The 27,500-nt window shown below is 37.1% G+C and overlaps 1 protein-coding gene across 1 annotated transcript in view; it reads left to right on the top strand.

Annotated features, from left to right (window-relative positions):
* Window positions 1-27,500, top strand: part of LOC144956907 (G-protein coupled receptor GRL101-like) — a 274,635-nt gene that overhangs the window by 125,404 nt on the left and 121,731 nt on the right. Inside the window, exons 3-4 of the mRNA XM_078887733.1 lie at window positions 23,121-23,267; window positions 24,956-25,063. Of these exons, the coding sequence (XP_078743859.1) occupies window positions 23,121-23,267; window positions 24,956-25,063 (255 nt within the window). The remainder of the gene's footprint in view (window positions 1-23,120; window positions 23,268-24,955; window positions 25,064-27,500) is intronic.

Raw genomic sequence — 27,500 nt, 5'->3', positions numbered from 1 at the left:
TATAATAATGAAGTCCCCAAAGGCTGTGCAATTGAAGCTGCATTGAGAGTGCCTCATCAGAGGAAAGAAAACTGCAAGAAGCTGCTGTAACCTTGAGACATTTGATTCTGGATTCTTTCAAAGATCATTCACAAATGCCTTGCCCCCCCCCCCCCCCCCCCCACATCAGAGTATTTGCTATCTGCTCAAGACCAACTTCCTTCTGCTCTGATCAAATTTTTTACTACACTCCTATCCAAGCAAGGTGCAGGACATATGAGTAGTAGGTCTGAAAGACTTGTACGTTCCATGGCCCAAGGTGTTTGATATAATGTCACTTGTGGACAATGGAAAATGCCTAAACATTTACTTCTGGGGATGACTGTGAGGCATTTGACTGGAAGTTTTCAGATTATAAACATCCTTAACCGCTTTGGACATTGCGCATCCCACTCTACTCTTTTGGAACTGGAGACTGCAATGTGCGATAGTGTTGTTGAATGCTCCACAAATCTTCCTTCTGCAGCATTGGCACATCCAAAAATCACCCATTTTGCTGGGATAATTTCGATCTCACAGAGGAGACCACTGATGGGTCTGGCACCACACACTCTACTAATGGCATCATGATCCAAGAAATAAAAGAAGGAAACTTGGAAAGAAAAATAGAGCAACAAAATGTCACGACTGGAAAAACAAAGAAAAGGTCAGCAACTTTCAAACCCATCCAAATTCAGCCTTGCTTTGCAACTGGAAGAGCAGAACATTCTCTGACTATTTCCACAACAACAGTAGAAAACAATCAAGAAAGACAGCTGTACCAAGATAATTTTCTGTGGGTGTTCTGTAGGATGAAGTTGAATTCAGACGGAGAACGTTTCCCTGGCTGGAAAGGTTGGCTTTCATCAACAACTCCAAACCCCAAAATGAAAATGAAACCAACATGCCTTCAATTGCTGAATATATGCCTGTCATCAATGCTCCCATAACTGAAGCAGCTACAGTACAGAAGGTGCTACAACTATCTTTAGAGGCAACACAAGAGCTTGGTCAGCCATATACATTTGTAACATTTGACCTTGCTGTAGCAAAGAAAGCTTACGATATTGTCTGGCAAAACCCACAGCTTTACAAAACAGTCATTATTCACCTGGGTGTCTTTCACACCATAATGTCATATCTTGGTGCCCTGGGAAAGCTCCAAAATGGATCTGGTTTTGAAGAAATTTTGACTGAAGCAGGGCTATGTGCACATGGTTCTATGGATAGGGTTATGAGTGGAAAGAACTACAACAGGGCTATACGAGTGCATGTGTCTGTTTTGGAGGCTCTAGAGAGACTTCTGCTTGCAAAATTTGAGCAGGACACGGATTCAAAACTCAGTAAAGACCTCATGTCTTACATAAAGGAATTCAACGAAGGAATTTCAAGCCATACAGCTAATAAAATTCTCCAGTCAACTGTGTATGCTGAGTTATTTTCCCAGTATGAAGCCTTCAAAGAGAGTGTCCGCTCAGGAAAGTACGGAAAAACTGCACAATACTGGATCCAATACATGGACAGAGTTTGGCTTCTCCTCCAGTTTCTGTGAGCTACAAAGACAAACAACTTTCTTCTTCATATATCTTGTTTAAAAGAACTGTGCCCACTGCTTTTTACCATGAATCACCACAATTATGCCAAGTATATCAGTGTATATTTTGTGTCACTAGCCAACCTGATTCATTCCCACCCAGGGGGCAGAAGAAATGTTACAAGATAATGGATTTAGTGTCTCCAGATCAAGGACGCCTGCTAGAAGAATAGCAGTTGATATGACCATTGAACAAACAATAAACAAACATGCAAAGACAAAAGGAGGTATTGTTGGGTTCAGCAAGAGTCTTCCAAGATATTACCGTTGGAGTGTAACAAGACACAATCGAGCAGAATATGTATCAGCAACCCAAAGAATGATCAGCAACAACAACTGTATGGATATAGACACCCACAAAGAATTGAGCCTTGCAGAAAAAAAGACAAAGTGAAAAGCGAGTGCAAAAGATCCTCCAGGCATTTTCAGCATTTATCAATCCCTTTGAAGTTGAAGATGGTCTGGCCAGTCAAGCTTCAGGAATGAAAGTGCAAGAGGATGTTGCTGATGACCTGCTAGCCGTGGAAAAAACAGGAAAAAGATTGTTTGAAAGTTTTGTTGAAAACAGACTGAAGGAAAAGACTGTAGAATTTCACAAGCCATTAGAAAGGAACAAGACCAAGACATTTGCATCATTGAGGAAAGTGGTTACAGTGAAAAAAGACATGAACGTGGTCAAAATCAAGGCACAAAGAAATTTATTTGGCCAGCTTCTTGTTTTGTCTCAAGAGCACAGTGTTGATCTTCAAAAAGTTCTTCAATATCCTCTAACACCTACTCCATGGTCGCTGGCTTCATCAGATGGTTTACCTCTGAAGACCAACAAAGCAACTCTTTTGCACAAGCTCACGCCTGACAATTCATTAATGTTCGAGGATTATGCAAAAAAAAAAAAAACAAACACCGTTTTCATTGTTGATGGCAATGCACTGTTACAAACTCTGTCAGCAATCCCAAATACATTTGGTGAAGTAGCCAAACTTACATTTTCCTCCTTACCACAAGCAGCTTGTGTACACTTTGTGACTGATACTTACATAGAAGATTCAATCAAAGGTTGTGAGAGATTGAGGAGATGATCTTCTGAAGATAATGCATACTTGTTAAGAGGATCTGAAACAACAGTGCCCAGACGTTGGAAATCATTTCTCAGCTGCGTTGATAACAAAAGATCCCTTATCAGGTTTCTCCTCAAGGAATGGGAAAGTAACGAATATGCAAAGAAATTGAGAAACAGGGAAATCTTCTTTGTCTGTGAAGAGAGATGCGCCTTACTTTACAGTGACACGGATGAATTTACCACAGCTGTACCTTGTCTAGATCTCTACTCATCACAGGAAGAGGCAGACACACGAATTATACTGCACTGTCAATATGCTTCCCGCCAACCAAACTGTGAAACAATTGTTGTCAGATCACCAGACACGGATGTCTTCTTACTTCTCCTTTCATTCTCAGAGACAATTGGAAAGACCCTGATTTTTGATACTGGCTGTAGCAACAACAGGCGACAAATCAATGTCTCTCAGATTGCAAAGACTTTGTCTAAACAGATGTGTGATGCATTACTTGGTGTCCATGCATTCACAGGCTGTGACACAACAAGTTGCTTTGCTGGGCAAAGAAAGCTGAAAGCTCTAAAATTTCTTCAAAAGGAGGAAGATCTTAGAATTCTGTTCTCCAGATTTGGAACATCAGCAGCTGTTTCGAGTAATTACTGTCTCATGTTAGAGTCATTTGTGTGCAAGCTGTATGGCAAAACCTCATGCACAAGTGTCAACAAAGTGAGGTATGACATAATTCGCCAGCGTTTCAAAGGAAAGAAAGGTACCATCTCATGCAGTGGTGGAATTGATCTGTGTCAGATGCCTCCTTGTAGTCAAGTATTGTCACTGCACATATCAAGAGCCAACATTCAAACTCTCATTTGGAGGAATGCAGTGTGCCAGAATCCTAGCATTCCAAAACCAGAGGATAACGGTTGGCAGAGAAATTCTGCAACTGAATTGGAAGTACAGTGGTTCAAAGATGCTTTCATTCCAGATGAGTTGCAGGAAATTGTGTAACGAAGAAAGCTGCACCAGTACTGACGAAGATACATATGCCGAGGATGGTAGTGATAGCTTTGACAGTGATTTCCTTGACGACACTTCAGAGGACGAAGAGGATTTTGCTACTGATGATGAGGATATGTAATAAATTGGTGAGCAGTGCAAACTGTTAAGGAGTATAGCATGTTTGCAAAACACATAAGGATATTGTTTTTATGTACTTACTGCATCTTGAATCAAGAATCCCTTTTGAGTATCAATTATTCTTCATAATATAACAATGCGATTTCGTTCAAAAGTCTTCGGTAATGATGCTTCACTTGGGTTGTGAACAAATTAGTCTTTTTTCATGATATATCTATTGTTTTTACCACACCTTCAACTTACTTTTAAATGTGACAACTGGACATCAATACCATGTTTAAAAAGAATGAAAATTATGATGAATTTGGCATCCCACAAAGTGGAGAAAAATTTAAGGGTTGCGTACACTTTTAGTTTTTCCTGTAACGGAGAAATATGAAGGTTGTTGTTGAGGCTTGGGCCATAGCTTTCTTCAGTGCTACATTTTTAATGAACATGCTGTTTTTGGCCATATTTAAAATAATTTTTGTGTAAAACACTGAAATAGCCCATAAGTTTAGATATGACACTTCATGAGATTACTGACAAATTGTTTCAACTTTCTGTGAATCTATATAATATTTACAAATTGAAAGCTTGTGCACATAGTTTGATAGTATATTTAATTTCCTTCAGTTTGATACCCAATTTGCATATATTTGAATTAATATTGTAGTCTCCAGAGCCTTTGAAAGAAATGTTGTCTCTTTTTTGCAAGGGGACACAACTCACTTTTTTCAAAGGGCCATAACTCTCTTAAATGACACTTATTTTTACGGTAACAGTGGAATTTGTATGGCCAATAAGTTCTATTATTTGAAAAACATAGTGGCATAAACTCCCAAAGGGGGGGGGGGGGGTCCCAGTGGCCTAAGCACTATTTATTGTCCACAAATATGGCAATTTGTCATTTAGTTACACTTGTCATAACGTTATATGATAACTATAACATTGAACAGACACCTCACTCCTACCCATTCTCTCTCTCTCTCTCTCTCTCTCTCTCTCTCTCTCTCTCTCTCTCTCTCTCTCTTCCTCTCTTTCTTTCACGCATGCGACATACACAACATCAACATTTTCATTTCATTTTCAATTCGTTACATTCTTGGCAATTCAACACCAAATATTATCATCATTATCAATTGGTCACTTCATCTAGCCTAACATTAAACAAATTAATCAGTCAATCAGTCAACGCATCAATCCTTGGTTTTGCTGTACCATATGAAATATTCAACATTTTTATTGCTGATGGAACGAACGTTGATTTATACTTGTTAGTTCCACATTTAATCTGACAAAAACTTCTCCCAGATGGCAAAATATCAAATTCATGGTATAAAATATGTTTGTTTATTGTTGGTAATTGAGAATGCTTTCCTTTCTATTGCTTTTCCATGAATTCTTTCTACTTCATCAACAGGATGGTTTATTATTTTTGATGCCTCTTTGTAATTCTAAATCATCATACAATGCTTTATATAATATTAAGCGAAGGATAGGTCTTCAATCAACAAATCGCGAAATAAGATGAAATTAGTGGTGCACTTTTGTGTCGGAAGTAAACAAGGCCGCCGCCATTTCGATTTCCTTGAGACAAAAACATTGATACGAACGATTTTTCCGAGGATTTGAAGCAGAACTCTAAACGTTAAAGTTTGAAGTACATACCATTCATTAATACGAACAATCATACAACGTTTAATACGTAAATGAGTGAAACGTTGCCATGAAACAAATAAATATCAAAAGAATTCATCACATAGGTGTAACTGTGCGTCGCTATTCAGCGCCGCCATTTTGAAAAAAAAAATAGAGGGCAAGAAGCCAAAATTAGTATGTCACCTTCACGATCAAGTGTACACCATTTTCTCTTTTTTCACTTCCACAACAGCAAAGAGTGGAACAGACTTCCCGCTGACATTGCAGAAGCTACTTCTATCAATAGGGCTTACACAAATTGTATAAAATATGTGGTTACGATGGAATTACTATAATATCTATGTGTAATTTGGGGACTGATATCCACGCTCCGAGCTACCACAGAATTGTTGTTGTTGTTGATGATGGTGATGATGATGACGATAATGATGATGATGATGATGATGATGATGATGATGATGATGATGATGATGATGATGATGATGATGATGATGATAATGGGGGGCAGCGTGGCTCAGCAGTACGGTTTTTGCTTCGTACCCGAGTTAGAAGACCTGAGGGAGCGACTTGGAATATGGACCGTAAGAAGTGATTTTAAGTAATCTGGAGCAGTGTTGTGAAGACATAATTTAAAGGCAGGGCATGCTAGTTTATAATCAACTCTCCTCTCCACGGGCAGCCAATGAAGATATTCCAAAACGGGACAACAATGGTTCCTGTCATCCTGCTCGGTCCTCTCTACCTCTTCTAATAAAACATATCTGAGTATAGTTGTCAGTTGACTCACAACTGATCTCGTGATCAATATCGTATCAAGTACATAGGATCTACCGACCTAGTAAAAAAAAAACTTGAGCTATTATATAGCGCAATATCTACTAAACGTGCTCAAAGCGCTTTACAATGGGTCCCTAGCCAACAGCAACACTTAACATGCAGGACATGACATGACGCCTGTTTGGCGATATTGTATTTATTTTTCGGACGGTGACAGCGCTGTTAACGGCCTGGTACTCATTTTACACCTGAGTACGTGGAGAGAATGTGAATAAAGAGCCTTTTCCAAGGATTCAACTATATGCGCCGATCAAGACTCGAACTCAGGACCTTCCGATCCGAAAACGAGTGTCATACCACACGACCACACAGCCGTACATTAATAGGTTTATAGAGCCCAGAGTGTATTCTGCTTTCAATAGCTTGAAAAGTTCAATAACATTTGCCTGCTATCCTTTTGACAGGACGATAGTCTCTCGTACTGGTTGAAAAGGAAGGGGGAGGGGGGGGGGGGGGTCAGAAGAAAATGCTGAATTCACCTCGGGTCCATCTATTCCTTTGCATTGTATACCGAGTACTCAACCATCAGAGCTATTTTAACCTCTAAGACCGACAAGAAGTGCATTCTGGGTTAAAGGATTAAATAGACAAATCAAATATCATAATATAACAGAACAATGCAACCACCCCCCCCCCCCCCCCCCAAAAAAAAAAAAAAAAAAAAAATTAAATTTAAAAAAAAAAAAAAAACCCAAACAAAAATCCAATCTTATCTAACTTCATTATGTTTTGTATTTTCTGGCATCGCGGGGACCAGTGAATATTGTATTGTGATGTTTGTATTTTGGTGGAATATTACAATGGAGGTTACAGATAATGGAATTTTTCATTTTCACTTTTGAATTTCGGTATGTAATTTGGATTTAACTTGATTTGTATTTTTATGTATCTGTATGTGTGTGTGTGTGTGTGTGTGTGTGTATGTGTGTGTATGTGTGTGTGTATGTGTGTATGTGTGTATGTGTCTGTGTGTGTTTGTTTGCTTGTGTATGTATGTGTTTTGTGCGCGTGTGTACGTATTATGAGTTCGTGTTTGTGTGTGTGTTTGTGTGTTTGTGCGTAATATGATTCGTGTTTGTGCATGTTTGTATGTGTGTGTGTTTGTGTGTGTATGTGTCTATGTAAGTGTGTTTGTGTGTGTATGTGTGTGTATGTGTGTATGTGAGTGTGTTTGTGTTTGTATGTGTGTGTATGTGTGTGTATTTGTGTGTGTACGTGTGTGTGTTTTTGTGTGTGTATGCCTGCGTGTTTGTTCATGGAAATTATTTTTATGTTGTAGATTGATGATGTAATCATGTTGTGTATTAACATTTTGTTTTATGTGTTTGTGTGTGTGTTTGTGCGTGTGTGTGTGTGTGGGTGTGGGTGTTTGTGGGTGTGCATGCCTGTGTGCGTGTTCAAGGAAATTATGTTTATGTTGTAGATTGATGATTTAATCATGTTGTGTTTTGATCATTTTGTTTTTAAAATTGGGTCTTGATATTGTGACTTTAAAATTAGGTGTGTGCGGCTGTGTGGTTTCCTTGTATGGGTCTCACCTGAGGATCGGAGGGTCCTGGGTTCGAGTCCCGCTTTGAACGGCGCATAGTTGAGCCCTTGGAAAAGGCTCTTTACTCACATTCTCTCTGCAGTAGGGTGAAAAATCAGTACCTGGCCCTTAATAGCCTTGTCTATATTACCGTCTACCAGGCGTCTTGTATAGTCTTACATGTTCAGTGTTGTTGTTGGCCAGGGACCACTTGTGAATCGCATTGAGCATGTTTAGTGGATATTTCTTTATATCAAGCTCGAGTTGCGCGCTCAGAGCCATATTGACCATTTTGTGGCAGATGCGAGGTATAAATGTTTACCATAATTACATCACTGTAACCCTATAGACAGATCGAACGAGATGTCATAAAGTGATCTTGAAAACAAAATGATCAGATATAATGTGGGGCTGACTGAGAAAACCAGGGAAGATGTGGAAAGCTTCGATTCGAGATATGAGCCAAAGTCGAAGATAAAGTGTTTCCCATATCAAACAATTTTGTTCATCAAAAAATTCATAACTTGGGCTCTAATAGACATAGAAAGAAAATTTAAAGTGATAATGATCAGACAGATGTGGTAGTCTACACCACTGTATACACAACTCAATTTATGAAATTTGCGCATCTTTCCGGGTCTTCTCAACCAGCCACACATACTATGTGACGTGTGGGGTTTCGCTCCTTAAAGAAATTTGCATCATGCAAATAAATATAATTCTAAAATGGAATTCCTATAGTCTTGGTCACAAATTCAATATTTCAGCATCGAGGGCATCAGACGGGGGGCAGCGTGGCTCAGCTGTACGGTCTTTGCCTTGTCACCTCGCCTTAGCTCAATTTGCGGCGCTGCACTGCGGCGGACATCTGGGTTTTTACAGTTTTCCCTTGGAATAGACCCTAGAGACAAATGTCCCTTATGGGATGAATAAAGGGAATTTTATTATTATTATCATTTTATTTATAGTTCCGTTATGTGGCGACGGTCTTTGCTTCCCCTACCCGAAAGGTACCGAGTTCGATCATCCGCCGCTGTGCTGTGTGGCCTTGAGAAAGTCACCTCACCCTACCTCAATTTACCCTATGGGATGAATAAAGGGAATTTTAAAAATTTATAGTTCCGTTATGTGGCGATTGTTTACATATGAAGAGCGCAGGGGAAGAAATGACAGATTAGTTTTTAAAAACTTGTTGTTGAAATCCAAATACTAAATTGAAAGATATAAACATTTTTCTCGTAATCAATGATTTACATTACAGATGTATTCTGGAGAACATCAGAGATTGTACCGTTATGAGTCGACGGTCACACATGTGTATCGGTGTGGTTTGGAGGTATACACGTCAATTCAGAACATTCTTTAGGGGACAGCGTGGCTCAGCGGCACGGTCTTTGCTTCGTACCCGAAAGGTACCGAGTTCGATTACCCGCCGCTACTCTGTGTGGCCTTGAGTAAGTCACCTCGCCCTAGCTCAATTTGCGGTGCTGCACTGCGGCTAACACCTTGGTTATACCACTCTTCCCTTGGAATAGACCCTAGAGACTAATTTCCCCTATGGGATGAATAAAGGGAATTATTTATTATTCATTATTATTTTATTTTTATTCTTTCGGTTTGAATTGTTATAACGCCATATGGACCAGGCATAGAAAATACACATTATAATGTTTGACGCACATCTTGTATCCAGTCAGAAACTGATTGTTTTCAAGTTTAAACATCGAAATATGTTACAGTGAATAACACAATCAGTCGGATGGTGAAAAGGTTTGAACTGAAAAAATGCCAAGTTTAGTTAGAAGGTCAAATTGTTATCAAAAATGAGTTCAATGAGGTCATGTCATAGATGACTAAATCAACCTTTTTTTTGTACATCTTTGGGAAATATCAAAGATTACTTTCACTTCTAGATATTTTTTACAGCTAGTCAAGTTGAAAATGTATGAAATTTGAGAAAAGTTGTTGGATATCTTTCCAATACATTTGACCATAACATCATGAAAAATCACCCGATTCACTTTAAATAAATATTAAAATGCTTAAATTAAATTAAATTGAGCTTTATATAGAGCAATATCCACTAAATGTGCTCAAAACGCTTTATAAGGGGTCCCTGGTCAACAGCAACATGTTGGACGGGACATGACGCCTGTTAGGCGATATTAAAATTTTTTTTCAGACAAAGACAACGCTGTTAACGGCCAGGTACTCATTTTACACAGGAGTACGGTGATATAATGTGAGTAAAGCGCCTTTTCCAAGGAGTCAACTATGCGCCGAGCGCGAGGCTCGAACCCAGGACCTTCCGATCCGAAAGCGAGTGTCATACCACGAGACCAAAAAGTCGCAAATATTAAAATTCTCTCGGGAGCATGATATGCTTTAAGAAAAGGCAAAAAATGCAAATCCAAAATTGTCACCGTCCGGATGATTATGTCATGCACTGACAAATAAGAGTCAATAATATTGCAATAATTTTTATTTTTCAAGAGTTTGGAATATTTTGCATAAAAAAAAGAGAAACTATAGAAAGAACAAAATTGACATAACTCATCTCTTTTTAAAAATTGTTTTAGAAAGTCATTTTATGAGTGGTTCTCACTAAATTATGTTAATCAGACAATAAATGTTTAAGGTCACACACAGATATATGTGTTGGTACGTTATATCCCAACTGGCGATGTTGTGAGTAATTTAACCAAGCGCATATCATCAATATATTATATTTTCCATAATCAATAATTTTGGTTTTTCATTTTTTAAAAATCCAAAATGTTTTTCACTTTTAACAACGTTTTAATCGTTTTCAGTAAGAGGGCAGTAACTGACATTTTCATATAATCCTCATCCACATTACAGTTACTCCTTTATCAGTGCAAACTGTCAGGTAGATATGAACTAAAAGAGCTTATAATTAGGAGGAAATACACCTTGTCGTGAAAGGGTTAAAATTGGCAATGATCCAAGCATTTTCTGCAATCAATTTTTGTTATTTTTATTTTCCTCTTCTTCTCATTCTTAAAAGATTTCGGCGATTATCCAAAATTCCGGGTAAATGAGAAAAAATAATTTCCCCATTTGCAAATCCTTCCATCCGCCTGAAATAAAATCACAGAGAAAAGAAAACGATTCAAAGGGGCTCTTTAGAGTTGATAGCTTCGACCCCGGGATTACATCATCAGCGAGAGACAGATAGAGTGAGAGAGAGAGATAGATAGAGAGAGAGAGAGAGAGAGAGAGAGAGAGAGAGAGAGATAAAGAGAGAGAGGAAAAGAGAGAGAGAGAAAGACAGAGAAAGAGAAAGAGAAAGAGAGAGGGAGAGAGAGAGAAAGAGAGAGAGAGAGAAAGAGAAAGAGAAAGAGAGAGAAAGAGAAAGAGAGAGAGAGAGAAAGAGAGAGAGAAAGAGAGAGAGAGAAAGAGACAGAGAAGGAGAGACATAGAGAGATAGAGAGAGAGAGAAAGGGGGAGAGAGAGGAAAAGAGAGAGAGAGAGAGAGAGAGAGAAGGAAAGAGAGAGAGAGAAAGAGAAAGAGAGAGAGAGGGTGAGAGAGAGAAAGAGAGAGAGAAAGAGAGAGAGAGAAAGAGAAAGAGAGAAGAGAGAGAGAGAGAGAGAGAGAGAGAGAGAGAGAGAGAGAGAGAGAGAAAGAGCCAATGAGCGCATTGCTATTCTGGACAATTTAATCACAATTTCCAATAATATGATATCCACAACCAAGGTTTGAATACGTGATGAGTAATGTAGGGGTGATAATATAAAAATGGGGCCTTATAGGTGACTTGTACTGTATTAAATCGAACAATTAATAAGAATTATATTTAATAAAGCATCGCGAAGTGCGTTGATTTTGGGTAAATCTAGATAAATGCGCTATATGAATGTTTATAGATATAAATAGAACACGTTTCCACATACTGGCCACGCTCAGTGCGATATAGAAATGTTTGCATTCATTTTGTACAGGCCTGTCTATTTGTAAATTTAAAAAGTCGTATTTTAAAAAAAAAAAAATTAGGATATTAAAAATTGTAGTTTCTATAGTTACCTTTAAAAATAAACAAGTTACCCTCACAAGGATTAAATTATGCTTCAGATTTTATAGTCTGGCAATAACTCATTTTCAATAAGTTTTAATGACGTAAAGATGCTCATGAACTTCTGAAATTAAAACTCTAATTTCTTAATACTACGAAATGTTCGTATTGGTATGCAGGCCAGGTCTGTGTTTTATCTCTTTTATCTTTGTAAGTCTCAATTCATATCTCAAACTAATTGCAAATGCATTTCGCTCTTTCTATGCTGACGTTCCATCTCCATCTCCAACTCCATCTCCATCTCCTTCTCCAACTCCATCTCCATCTCCATCTCCAACTCCATCTCCATCTCCATCTCCATCTCCATCTCCATCTTCATCTCCATCTTCATCTCCATCTCCTTCTCCAACTCCATCTCCATCTCCATCTCTGTGATCTCAAAAGCGTCCTTTCGGTCCGTAGGATCGGAGTGCTCATGTTAATCAATAAAGATTACGTATTTCAAATCCCTGGGATTATAAGATAATCGTTTTTAGATTCCTCTTCTCATTTGCATCGTTCAATGTAACGCTCTTGGTTCTAACTAAAATGCTCTTGGTTCTAAGTAAAATTCTATTGGTTCCAAATAGAATACTGTTGGTTCCAAATAAAATGCTCTTGGTTCTAAGTAAAATGCTCTTGGTTCCAAATAAAATGTTCTTGGTTCTAAGTAACCTAGACCTTTTTTCTTTGGTTAATGTATTGGCTTTTTAAAATTTTTTTTTTTTAAACACGGACTCTTTAAAGATGGAGCTTCATTTTACTTTAACGTTTTTATTAACCAGTTAACTGTCATTATCCGTAAAAACACGTATTTAAAATTTTGTCTAGAAAACTCTTTCTTCCAATGAATTATGATCGATTTAAATGACCCTCATCGTGACAAAACTCTTAAACCCCGGGGAAGTCTCAGGTTTGAGAATTTTTGCCAAGACTAGAGTAAGAAACATTTAAATCGATGGTACCAGAAAAATTGTGTTTGTGTGTGTATGAGGGGGGGGGGGGTCTGATAAATAAAAATAATTGAGCTTTATATAGCGCAATGTCCACTTAATGTGCTCAAAGCGCTTCACAAGGGGTACCTGGTCAACAGCAACATTTAACATGTGGGACGGGACATGCCGCATGTTAGGCGATATTACAATTTTTCGGTCAAAGACAACGCTGTTAACGGCCAGGTACCCATTTTACACCTGATTCGGTGAGATAATGTGAGTAAAGAGCCTTTTCCAAGGACTCAACTATGCGCCGAGTGCGAGGCTCGAACCCAGGACCTTCCGTTCCGGAAGCGAGTGTCATACCACAAGACCACATAGCCGCACTAATAAAACTTTGGTCTTGTATATACAAGTAAATCAAATGGAGCAATCTCTATGTATGAGGAGCCTTACCCAAGGACACCAACCAATGCCAGATTTATGCATTCATTGCATTCATTCTAGTCTCTCACTTTGCTCCACATCGTTTGGAGTTAATTGTGAAAACTAGAAGATTGAAACTGCTTAGACACCTACCTTATAATTTACGTGTGGCTGTGTGATCTTAGTGGTATGACATTCGCCTTTGGATCGGAAAGTCATGGGTTCGAGTCCCGCTCGAGCGGAGCATAGTTGAGTCCTTGGAAAAAGCTTTTTACTCCCATTTTCTCACCGTACTAAACTGTAAAATGAGTTCTGACCAGTAACCGCGTTGGTTCGGTAAAGTGTGTATAATCGCCTTTCGGGCGTCATGTCTTGTCCTACGTGTGAGTGTTGCTGTTCATTGGGACCCCATGTAAAGCTCTTTGAACACGCTTAGCGGATATATAGATAGTATGCGCTTGGCTCAGAAGATCACAACATTGCCATCCGGAAGTATAACTGACCAACACAAAATTATGTGTAACCTTGAACGTTTGTAGTCTGGTTAATACAGTTTAGTGAGAATTACTCATAAAGGTGGATGGCAAAAAACAATAACAAAGACCGGAGTGACGTCAACTTCATTCTATCTATAAATGCTCATTAAAAAAAATGACACTTGAACTGTTAGTCTAATCCTCTTTGAAATAAAAACTGTGTCTATAAAATTTTGAAAGTTAATATGGTCATCATTTAATTCAATAATACAAATACAATTTAATAAACGGTGATATTTGTTTCTATTTACAATAACCTCACATTGCACCGAGGACAAATGAAGGCTGGTTTTCCAAAACAAGATAAGTCGATTTTTCTACTTTTTGGGATTTTCTGTCCATTATCTAAATTGAAACGTAAACTTTATTTAAAGCATCAATTGCCACAGGAATTTCCTTAGATTTGTACGAATTTGAAGTTTAAATATGATAAAATAATAGACCGAATGAGAAATTTCAGGGGAAATAATCATCAATATCTCAAAATGGGGGAAACTGGAGTTGCGGAGTTTTGGAAAATCACGCTTCTAATGTGCTATTCGTATAATTACGTGATCAAGTTGGGGAAAAACGAGATGAAGAATAAACACAAATACCACCGGTAATCCTCGATGGAAATGAAAATTAATTTTCTAAATTCAATTCAATCATTTTAGAACAACCGTGGGGATTGACAATACACAAATGTGTACTCTGTGCACCTTTTTACACTGACAAGAAATGCACATTTCTTCCGCTTCCTTTGATGTGAATAAAGTGCATTAAATATAAATATGATATGTCTGTTATGGAATTTATATCTTCATAACGGAATAAGGTATCCTCTCTCTCTCTCTCTCTCTCTCTCTCTCTCTCTCTCTCTCTCTCTCTCTCTCTCTCTCTCTCTCTCGCTCTCTCTCTCTCACTCTCTCTCTCTATCTCTCTCTCTCTCTCTCTCTCTTTCTTTCTTTCTTTATTGTTTTATCTGCCGTCTATCAGTGTTTTAAAGTACTGTGTTTTTGTTTAAATTGTGTTTGTTGTTCTTGTTGTTGTTGTTGTTGTTGGCTGAAGAAGGATTTTAGCCCGAAGCGTCCCGTGTTTGATATTTTGTTCTTTTTTTCAATTTTTATTTATATCTCTCCTGATGTTTTGGGAGCCACTTGATGTGTCTTTTTTCACCCTATCTGTCTTCCGGGTTGCTTTCTGTCTCTGTCCCGGAATGATACTACTTGATTGTGTACTGGCCCTGGACGAAGTCCTTAGCTGAGAGGGAAACAATCAAATATATCATCATGTTTATCGTTTTTATTTAAATTCATGCTTACATAATTCATGAAAATTCTACCGAACAAACCACAATTACAATGATATATTTTCTTTGCATTTCTTTGGCTGAGAATTTATTCCAGAGAATGTGAGAAATTTGAACAATCTGGCTGGCATAATATAACGAAAAAAATACATGTGACGTCAAGCACAATCATTAAATTGAACGTGTCAGACCCAATCAATTAAGATAATATTTGTTGAATTCAATAAAATCATGCAAGTGAAATTCTACCTGAATAACAGATTGCTGCTGATCGCAAAAAAAAAAAAAAAAAAACAAAACAAAAAACAAAAACAAAACAAAACAAAACAATCATCCTTGAAAAAACATAAACAATTACCTTCTGCCTCCTATCAAATTATAGATCAATCTTAATGCAAGTTGTAATTTATGTGTCTGTGCTTTTCGCAATGCTACATGAATTTGTCTTATTAATATTAATAACATCCTAAGTTCAGAAAGCAAAGAAAAGTTTAGCCAATTTAACAAAAAATAGTTTATGAGGAAGTCTAAAATCTTAAAGCGCTGGCAATCAAGTCAATATACATTATTGTAACATCATAAAACATGTCCAAATCATTTTTAATTCAGAAAAGTGAGTGGAGCACAGACACTTATGTCGATAATAAACAAGAAATGAAGTGAGTATGAAATTGCCAGAAGACAACAGAGAATAAAAACTTCACGGCGGCGATGAGGGCTCGACGTCGTGGATAGCTCATACGGTAGAGTCACGATCTCCCCGGCCACAGGCGGAGTTGCCGTACCAGAAAGGTCGGGGGTTCGATCCCCCAACGCCGCCGCGGAGTTCTGGCATTTTCCTTCTCACTTCATTTCTTGTGCAAATCATTTGTATTTTTCATAAGCGTTAAAAAAAAAAGAATTGAAAATAATTGTACTCAAAGGGATTATTACCATAATGAAAGTAAAGAAATAAAACTGATCAAGACAAGAAATGAAGTACGGCTATGCGGTCACTAGCTTTCAGATATGAAGGTCCCTTGTTCGAGCCTCACTCGGAGCATAGTTGTGTCCTTGGAGAAGGCTCTTTACTCACATTCTCTCGCCGCACTCAGGTGTAAAATGAGTACCAGGCCGTTTACAACGTTGGCTCTGTCCTAAAAAAAATTGTAATATCGCCTAACAGGCGTAACATCCGGTCCTACATGTTAAATGTTGCTGTAGGCCAGGGACTCCATGTAAAGCGCTTTGAGCACGTTTAGTGGATATTGCGCTATATTAAAAAAAACTCAAAGCTCAAATCTCAAGTGAGGTAAAAAGTGCCATGAGACAATAGTGAATCAAAGAAAAACTTTGCGGCGACGAGGATTCAAACCCAAGACCGACTGTTACAGCAGACCACCTCTTGACGCCATCGACCATTCCGATTCGTGGCTTTGAATCCTTATCGCAGCAGAGTTGTTATTCTCTATTGTCATCTGGCAATAGTCTGATGTCACGTCGCCCAGCAACGTCGGCCATCGTGGTTCTAAACAAAGAAAATCGGTACTTTTTATTCTTCATGCTGGCTAGAACTTTTCATATGTCTTGTGATCAGATTGTGTAAAGGTCAAAACATGATCAGATTTATAATGGTTTTATTCCTCTGGATACGCTTTTATGCTCGTCGGAAAAATATTTCATAAGGGCGTCCTCCATTGTTCGGATAGTTTAGAGCCAGTTACTAAGTTACCATGCGCCATTACGAGGGAAGTGACGTTACGACTGTTGAAGCGTATTTTCCACTCACTTCATTTCTTGTTATTATTATTTATCGTCAAAAGTGCCTGCTCCACTCATTTTTCTGAAATTAAAATGAACACGATTCATATTTGATTTATAGATAGTATGAAGTTGACGTCACTCGGGTCATTTTCATTTTTTCCCATCCGCGTTTATGAGTAATTCTCACTAAACTGTATTAACCAGACTATAGATAGAATGAAGTTGACGTCACTCGGTCTTTGTTATTGTTTTTTTTTTTGCCATCCGCGTTTATGAGTAATTCTCCTATATACGTTTAAGGTTACACACAGTTTTGTGTCTTGGTCCGTTATACTTCCGGATGGCAATATTGTGAGCTTCTTAGCCAAACGCATACTACCTATAAACGTTCAAGGTTATACATAGTTTTGTGTGTTGGTACGTTATACTTCCGAAAGGCAATGTTGTGAGGCTCTTTGCCAGGCGCATAATATCTATAGATACTCGTATAGGGAATGAGATTAGCGGGACGCTACTCTTCCGCTAATCTCATTCCCTATAGAGCCAATCGTCACCAAACCATGTTACATAGGAGTAAAACGGATGCCAAGAATTGAATGTTTGGCTTAACTTTCGTATGATTGAATAATAATAATAATAATAATAATAATAATAATAATAATAATAATAATAATAATAATAATAATAATAATAATAATAATAATAATAATAATAATAATAATAATAATAACAAAAAGAAGTAGAAGAAGAAGAAGAAAAAGAAGAAGAAGAAGAAGAATGATAATAATAACCATAATAAAATAATAATAATAATAATAATAATAATAATAATAATAATAATAATAATAATAATAATAATAATAATAATAATATATATAATAATAATAATAATAATAATAATAATAATAATAATATTTATTATTATTATTATTATTATTATTATTATTATTATTATTATAATAATAGTAATAATAATAATAATAATAATAATAATAATAATAATAATAATAATAATGATGATAATAATGATAATAATAATACTAATGATGATGATGATGATGATGATAATAATAATAATAATGCGTAATTTCTATAGGGCACCTTTCCACCAAATGTGCTCGGTGTCTTGCACTACATAATATTTTGTGTTGCTATTGGCTAGGAACCTCTTGTAAAGCGCTTGGAGCACCTTTAGTGGAAATTGATTTTTATAAAAAATAATATTCAAGTAGAGGAATAAATTTCGACAAGACCACATTACAAATTATGAAATTGTGATACGTAGTTAACAAATATGATTGTCTCTGAACAAACTATTAATGCTACATATAAATATTTATTATAAATGTATTTTTTTTAAATTTAGATTAATTATGTTACCAATTCAATCGAATGTCGACAATGAGAGCCATCCATACCACCACACATCTTTAAAATCTAGATTCTATATCGTCTTTGCTCACTTTAAATTAAAGATTTATCAATTTTGCGTCTACGATGATTGTCTAATCCGGATAGGATTGTGTGATATGAGCGCTACAACCCTAAGATAATAAAGACCTTTATTATAGAGTTTTATAGAGAGGGAAGGGGGTATCTAGTACGGAAGGTTTTTCCCTGTCACGTGGACAGTTTTAACATAGTTTGATTTATATGAGACAGTGTGGCTCAGAGGTACGGTCTTTGCTTCGTACCCACAAGGTACCGAGCAAGTCACCTCACCCTAGTTCAATTTGCGCCGCTGCACTGCGGCTGAGGCCTGTGTTATTCCAGTCTTCCCTTGGACTAGACCCTAAAGACAATTTTCCCTTTGGGGATGAATAAATGGAGTTTATTTATCTATTTATTTGATTTATAATCTTACACTCGCCCCGTTTTCGACGATACCATCCAAGCCCTCACTGACAATTTATAATTTTGAAATTGACAGCTCTACTCTCTCCTTACCAATCATTTTCAGTATCTTCCCAAAACGGCAGGTTTACCCAACAGAAAAAACTTTAAACTCAAACAATCTCTCTACAAAACAATTTTATGTTCTTATTAATAAAACAAAGATCATTGTGATGTACAAAATAAATCGGAATATGAAAAAAAAATTATATTGTGTCGTAACAAATGTGACGATTTTGTTGTATGTGATAAGGAGAGGGTTAATACTTAATTGGTTCTAAATCAGTTGGCATTACGGCATAATAACGACTACGTGAAAAATAGATGTAGATTTTATAGATAGTATGCGCTTGGCTAAAATGCTCACGACATTGCCATCTGGACCAACGGACCAACACACAAACCTCTCTGTAACATTGAACGTTTCTAGTCTGGATAATACAGTTAAGTGAGAATTACTCATAAACGCGGATGGCATAAAACAATAACAAGGACCTGAGTGGCGTCAACTCCATTCTATTTATATAGGAAATGGCGTTGATTAGTATTTATGCACGGACGGTTGTATTCTAAAGTTATTTGTATTCCATTCAATGGTTGGGTTGCGACGTCAACATTAGATTAGAACAGAAATTCGACGACGACGACGACGACCCGGAGTTCCGTCTTCTAACAGAGGTCAAATGTGACCCATCATCTCAAAACGGTATTATGTCGGGACGAACCATATGCATAAAAGCCGAATTAAATGTTAAACTGGTCAAAAATATATATTGTTGGCATTAGCACCCTAAAATATAGTATCTATTCTCCTCAATAAAACATACAAACATAACACAAGTCTGATATTTATGGCTATAAATTCAATTATCAACATCTTAACCATCCCAACTTAATACGGTTTTGATGCGAAGGGTCACAAATGGCATGGAACTCCATTATTCACGCTCAAGGCTAAGGGCCATTACCGAGCAGTCGATTATCTTTTTGCCTCCGCTACATTTCCTATCCAGGACCTCCTTGGTTAGCCCCGTGCCTGCTTTTCTGTCAGCTACTTTTCCCTCTAGCACTAATTTTTGAACAGAGACGTATACGGATAAAAACACCAGCGTCCTATCCAACAGAAAGCATCTATCCACAAAAGTAAAACATCTTAGATTCTTGAAAAAAGGACAGGGAGAGAGAGAGAGAGAGAGAGAGAGAGAGAGAGAGAGAGAGAGAGAGAGAGAGAGAGAGAATCCATAGATTAATAATATTAACCCCCCCCCCCCCCCGTCGTATATTATGCGAATTTGATGAATAAGTTATTAATTGCCATATTACTGGTTGCTCACGATGTAAATGATGGTCGTAATACGCTTCAACAGTCGTAACGTCACTTCCCTCGTAAGGGCGCATGGTAACTTAGTAACTGCCTCTAAACTATCGGAACAAAGACGGACGCCCTTTTGAAATACTTCTCCGACGAGCATAAAATCGTATCCAGAGGGGAAAAAAACCCATTAAAAATCTGATCATGCTTTGACTTTTACACATTCTGATCACAAGACATATGAAAAGTTCTAGCCAGCGTGAAGAATAAAAAGTACCGATTTTCTTTGTTTAGAATCACGATGGCCGCCGTTGCTGGGCGACGTAACATCAGACTATTGAATCCAATTATGATCATGTCTGGAAATTTTTGAAATAAACCTTTCTTCTTTTTCTTTCAAAGGCTATTTGACCTAAGTAAACCTTACTATGACAATCTATGTTATGTTAGGTCTTGTTGATGAATCATCCTGGTCTGTAAAAGAACACAATACACATACCAAATTAAGATAATAAAAAAGACATTAAAAATGCCACAGAGAAACAATAGTAATAATAACAAAATAATAACAAATCTGAAAAATGAAGATTGCAAAAAAAAAAACCAAAAAAACAAAAACAAAAACGAAATAAACCCAATAAATAATCCATGCTGACATATTACCATGTTGTAGCTGTTGGTCACAAATAGTATCTTTTTTAAAAAAATCCTCACTTCTAAGAGAGCGGAAATAGATTCCACGTCTCAACGGAACCAGACCTGAATTCCAGTGCATGCATGTCGTGCCATTCACTAATCTAATTTCATGTGATGCAGTGACGGCGCGGCGACAGGGAAATTGTGGACATTGATGGCCCAAATGATGGAGTCAATCAAAAATCGTTCGTGAGGCTATGTGGGCTTGTGTTATGACATTTGCCTGTGGACCAATGGGGTCTGGGTTCGATTTGTGCGGCTATGTGGTCTAATGGTATAACACTCGCCTTCCTGGGTTCGAGCCTCGTTCGGCGCATAGTTGAGTCCTTGGAAAAAAACTCTTTACTCACATTCTCTCACTGTACTCAGGTGTAAAATGAGTACCTGACCGTTAACAGCGTTGTCTCTGTCCGAAATATTGTAATATCGCCTAACAGGCGTCATGTCTCGTCCTACGTGTTAAGTGTTGCTGTTGGTCAGGGACCCCTTGTAAAGCGCTTTGAGCACATTTAGTGTATATTGCCCTGTATAAAAGCTCATTAAAAAAATACCACAAAATGACTCTTACTAATAATCTCACACATTACTCAGGTGTAAAATGAGCCGTTAACTGCGCTGTTTTTGTCCCAAAAGAAATGTAATATCGTCTAACAGACGTCATGTCTCTTCCTACATTTTTTGGTAGGGATCCCTTGTATAGCGCACTATACACGTTTAAAGTAACCAATAGCATTCGATATTGCGCTATAAAAGCTCTTTAAAAGCTCTTTTTAAAAAGTTGCCACCCATTGTATTTATTGTTCAATATTGGTGGATCATGATCTTTTTTTTCCTCTTTTTTTTTTTTTTTTTTGGTTTCTCATTTTTTTTTTTTAAACAGAGCATTTATATAGAGCAACATCCACTAAACGTGCTCAAAACAAGGTGTCCCTGACCAACAACAACATGTAACATATAGAACGAGACGCCTGCTAGGCGATAATCCATTTTTTTTTCGACAGAGACAACTCTCTTAACGGCCAGGTACTCATTTTACACCTGAGTACGGTGAGAGAATGTGAGTGAAAAGCCTTTTCCAAAGACTCAACTATGCGCCGAGCAAGGCTCGAACCCAGGACCTTCCGATCCGAAAGTGAGTGTCATTCCACTAGACCACGTAGCCGCACATAGACCACATAGACTGTCATTTTTACACATTTTAAATAGCTCTACTTCCTTTAAGTTCTCATTTTGAATACAAATAGAGTTAAAATTATTCACTGTTTAACTTTGTAGCCAAAAAATGACAGAATATTTATTTTTAAAATTCTGAACAAGTTTGTACTACAATCATTTTCTTTTTACAAATTTACCCCGACATCACGGGATAAGAACACTTTACGTACATTCCCCGGTTCTGTTCCAGAAGAATTGAGTACGTACCGATCTATAATCAGTTACAGATAATATTCAAAATTGAGATGTCAAACAAATGATATGAAATTCGGAATTGACTGAATCAATATAATGTGTAATGGGAATGGTGAATCCGTGTGATACCGCCATAGCAATGAGAAGGATGTTTGTATGTGCGGCCATGTGGTCTTACACTTGCATTTGGGTCGGAAGGTTATAGGTTCGAGTCCCGCTCTGTGCGGCGCATAGTTGAGTCTTCGGTAAAGGCTCTTTACTCACATTCTCTCGCCGTGAATTGAGTATCTGACCGTTAATAGCGTTGTCTCTGTCGTTAAAAAAATGTAATATCGCCTAACAGGTGTCACGTCCCGTCCTACACATTATGTGTTGCTGTAGGCTTGGGACCCCTTGTAGAGCACTTAGAGTACGTTTGGTGAATATTTATTGTACTTTATAATAGGTCAAGTTTATTAAAATATCACCATTGTATTATTGTGCGGCTATGTGGTCTATTTTTATGACACTCTCTTTCGGATCGGAAGGTCCTGGGCTCGAGCCTCGCTCGACGCATAGTTGAGTCCTTGGAAAAATGCTCTTTACTCACATTCTCTCATACATATCGTACTCGGGTGTAAAATTAGTACCTGGCCGTTTACAACGTTGTCTCTGTCCGAAAAAATTGTACCATCGCCTAACAGGCGTCATGTCTCGTTCTACATATTACGTGTTGCTGTTGGTCAGGGACCCTTTGTAAAGCTATTTGAGCACGCTTAGTGGGTATTGTGCTAGCTATATAAAAGCTCACGCTCAAAGTTTATTGAAGAATTATGTACCAACATCATATAATTTAGATGTCATTGTGTACGGAATATATCCCGTATTACGTAAGTCTTGAGAACATGTGAAAATTTGTTTAAAATAACATAACTCGTCTTAAAAATTATTTGTAAGTAAACTTTGACTTTATAATGCCCTTTTCATTTTTTTTTTTTGGTTGTACCTTACAGAGTTTATTGACAGTAAAGTGAATTGTGACTCCAAAGATGTTTTCCATTGTGACGACACATTGGATGTTGAATGCATTCCAGCCATCCAAAAATGTGATGGGTTGCCGCAGTGCAGCACGGGCAAAGATGAAAGCGTGGAGGAGTGTGGTAAGCTAATGAAGATTTTTAATTTTATCCAGAAAAATGGCGATTTTTTTTTTACAAAGAATTTTCAAAAATATTGAATAAAAGCATTAAAAACAATTTATATTTAGTCGTTGTTTTTTGGAAGTATTTTATGCATATATATATATATATATATATATATATATATATATATATATATATATATATATATATATATAAATATTCTTAATATTTAAAGTGCCTCCTCTCACGGAAAGATCTTGTAGAGTCGCTCATTTATCTTTTTTTATAAACATTACGTCGGTGTTTTTTAAAATACAGATTGAAATTTATTCTATATAAATAATTTGTTTGTGTACCATAGCTGGCTATTTTGTTTGGAATTAAATTAAGCCATTGAAACGTAACGTAGTAAACACCAATAAAATCCTGGCAACAATTTACAGATTCAATGTCTTCTACGCCTACGGCATTTCTCACATTTATATTAAGTGACCAATATTGTTTGTATGACCTCGCCTGCACTATTACATTTTGAAATATCTTAAGTGCGGATAACAACAAGAGATGAAGTGAGTAGGAAAGTGCCAGAAGACAATAGAGATTTTTTTACAAATTCGCGGGGGTGATGGGTGTTTGACCCCGCGACCTTACTGGTAAGACAACTCCGCCTGGCCGGTGAGAGCGTGACTCTACCGTATGAACTATCCACATCTTAAGTCCTGATCAATTGTAAAAGATTCAAAACAAGCAAAACTCGTAGACCTCTAGATCAAATCAAAATCTTTGATTTGCACTAAAAATCCAGAGCTGTGAGCATTTTTATAACGTTTTAAACAAATTATATAATGTATTCGTGGTCTCTAACACCTTAACTCACTCAATCCTAGAGATCTTTGCTACTTTTCAAAATAAGAAAACAAAGTATTAAAATGAGCATGTACATAGATAATTTTAATTAACTATCATTAACATGTAAAATCTAAAAACATTAGCTTTGATACTACGCCTCTAATTGGTCTCAGAAAAAGGTAATTTGATAAGCATGGGGAAAAAGTAACCCGGGTAAACTACGGATATAGTCGGTGTTAGGGTTGAGGGAGTTAAAGATAATGTCAATCGTCGTTGGAAAAGATTGTATCTACGACGTATAGGATTTGTGTTAAATTCAATGGGTCAGTCAACCTTCTAGCGGTCACCAAATGACTTCCAAATGAACCACTTTAACCGGCCAATACATATATGTCTGACATCCGAACCTATTTGTGGGCCTAGTTTAACATTGTTGTAATGGACAATATTTTGCGTCATTTTTTTTTTTTTTTTTTGAGATTTCCATTACAACAGTAATGAGCCCGTAAGGAATTGGGTTATCAGACCTGTAAATAAGTACACGTTGACTTTAGCTCATGTCTGGATTGATGAAGATGAAGTTTACTATAGGTATGGACTGTCAGATTAGTTTTACTTTCTTTCATTTTCGGATGTGGTCTAGTGGCATGACTCTTGACTTCGGGTTTGTTTCATGATACACACTTCTAAGGATTTTGGAACCAGAAATGTAGAGGGTACGACGTACATTTTCTTCCCTCATAAGGCTAAAATAGGACGATGAGCTTCATTCACTGACCATCTCATTCACTATAAGATTATCACCCAAACGATTAATCTATGAATGAAACTCAATGATTACTTCCCTTTGAAAACAGGTTGCCTCCCTTCTGAGTTCCAGTGTAACTCCACTCATTGCATTGACATTTTCAAACGCTGTGATCTTCAGATAGATTGTGAAAATGGAGAGGATGAGGAACGATGTGGTATGTAACAATTATCATCATCATCATCATCATCATCATCATCATCATCATCATCATCATCATCATCATCATCATCACCATCATCATCATCATCATCATCATCATCATCATCATCATCATCATCATCATCATCATCATCATCATCATCATCATCATCATCATCATCATCATCATCATCATCAACAACAACATCATCATCATCATCATCCTCATCATCATCATCGTGATCGTCGTTGTTGTCATCATCATTATCATCATTATTATCATACCATCCAAATAAAACAAAAGTCGGTAAAAAGAAGGAGAAAAAGGACCCCTCCCCAATCCCCCCCCCCCTCCACCCCCCTCCTCTCCAAAGAAAAAAAAAAATGGGGAAGAAACAAAATAAAAAATAGAGCAAGAAATAAGAAAAGAAAAGTAAAGAAAATCGCATATTATGATTACAATGTACACTCCGATAAAAACGTTCTTTTGGGTGACAAAATCACTGGGTTATGGTTATCCGTCTGAGGCTACAAGATAGGGTGGGTGTAACATCGGACTTGGATACGTGGCAAGAAACAGGAATACATTTTTGAATAAGTCCGAGGGTTATTTTTTTCCTGCCAACCAATGTTTTAATTGTTCATCTTAACTAGATATGCCACTACCACATTATCTCATTTATCTGTAGTGTTTCATTCGTCCTGTTTTGTTGATAAAGGGGAAACCCGAAACGTTCATTTGATCTGTTTTTTTTTGTAATTAAATTTAATTGAAGCTTACATTCTATTTTACATTATTATTCATTCCTTTGAGCTTCGAGCAGCAACATTTACATTAGAATAATCGTAATGAGATACCAACAAGAGATGAAGTGTGTAGGAAAGTGCCAGAAGACAATAGAGAATAAAAATGACACGCGGTAAAGGGGGTTTGAACCCCGCCACGATCGTGGATAGCTCATACGGTAGAGTCACGCTCTCCCCGGCCAGGCGGAGTTATCGTACCCGCAAGGTCGCTGGTTCAAACCCCCATCACAGCCGTGTAATATTTATTCCCTAATGTCTTCTGGCACTTTCCTACTCACTTCCACTCTTGTTGGTATCAACATAAGTGCCTGCTCCACTCACTTCACTTGTGATGAGATATGATGTCGGCCTGATCTTAAAATACACAATATTGCAATATTATGAAATCTGGGCTAATTTATTATGCGAATAAAGAAGAGAAATTTTTTACGATATTTTTTTTCCATAAAACTAATTTACTGTTTTGATTATATTTTACTTCATATTAAATTTTCAAAGTCCGGTTTCATTCAAGAAAAAAACAGAATAATTCAGTTGTTTACAGAACCATTAATACTGACCAGTTTGACTTTTAACTGATATTGGTTATTTAATAATATATATATATAATATATATATATATATATATATTATATATATATATATATATATTGTTTGTTTGTTAATGTCGATCAGTTGAGTCTGACACGATGCTAGCTTGAGCCAGGGGCGGGAATGAGGGTGGCGGAGGGTGTCACCAAAATAGCTGTGCACCCCGTCCAATCGCTTATAGAAGAGGGGTGTAATAAAAACACATTTAGACCTATTTCAATTGGCGTCCATATTTTTTAACTCCCCGTAACAATAAGACGGATTAGTTTCTCACCAATCACCCCGATGACATAAGACATCCGATTCGTGGACTGAATAAGGAATCAATGTTCTCGCTGGACCAGACCTAATTAATATTCATGAAGGGACGAGGGGTCAAGATAGGCAGACTGCGAGATACTGGTCGTGATTTTTTGTCAACAAAGTCAAGAATTGCCTAGACGATTTTTGCTATCGGACGTGTTGTTGAAATTCAGAATTGTACTCGTTACGATTGTATCGGAAAACCAACAGGATTTTACGACAACAATAAATTGACAATTCAAGCTAAGATTAGCTTTTTATGTTTGGGTGATTCGATTTTACATCCAACAATACAAGGATAAGAATAAGTTTCCACCCACGCCAGTTTCATTCAATCTTCTTTTACTTCTTCTTGCTCTCGTTGTTCTTGTTGCTGCTGCTGTTGATCTATTCTTCTTCTTCTTCTTCTTCTTCTTCTTCTTCTTCTTCTTCTCTTCCTCTTCTTCTTCTTCTCTTCTTCTTCTTCTTCTTCTTCTTCTTCTTTCTTCTTCTCTTCTTCTTTTCTTCTTCTTCTTCTTCTTCTTCTTCTTCTTCTTCTTCTTCTTCTTCTTCTTCTTTTCTTCTTCTTCTTCTTCTTCTTCTTTCTTCTTCTTCTTTCTTCTTCTTCTTTTCTTCTTCTTCTTCTTCTTCTTTCTTCTTCTTCTTCTTCTTCTTTCTTCTTCTTCTTCTTCTTCTTCTTCTTCTTCTTCTTTCTTCTTCTTCTTCTTCTTCTTCTTCTCTTCTTCTTCTTCTTCTTCTTCTTCTTCTTCTTC

Source organism: Berghia stephanieae, chromosome 11 (genome assembly GCF_034508935.2).
Source record: "Berghia stephanieae isolate SIO BIC M18660-M18661 chromosome 11, UCSD_Bste_1.3, whole genome shotgun sequence".
Classification (NCBI taxonomy): Eukaryota; Metazoa; Mollusca; class Gastropoda; order Nudibranchia; family Aeolidiidae; genus Berghia; species Berghia stephanieae.
This window is presented reverse-complemented; position numbering and strand designations above follow the sequence as displayed.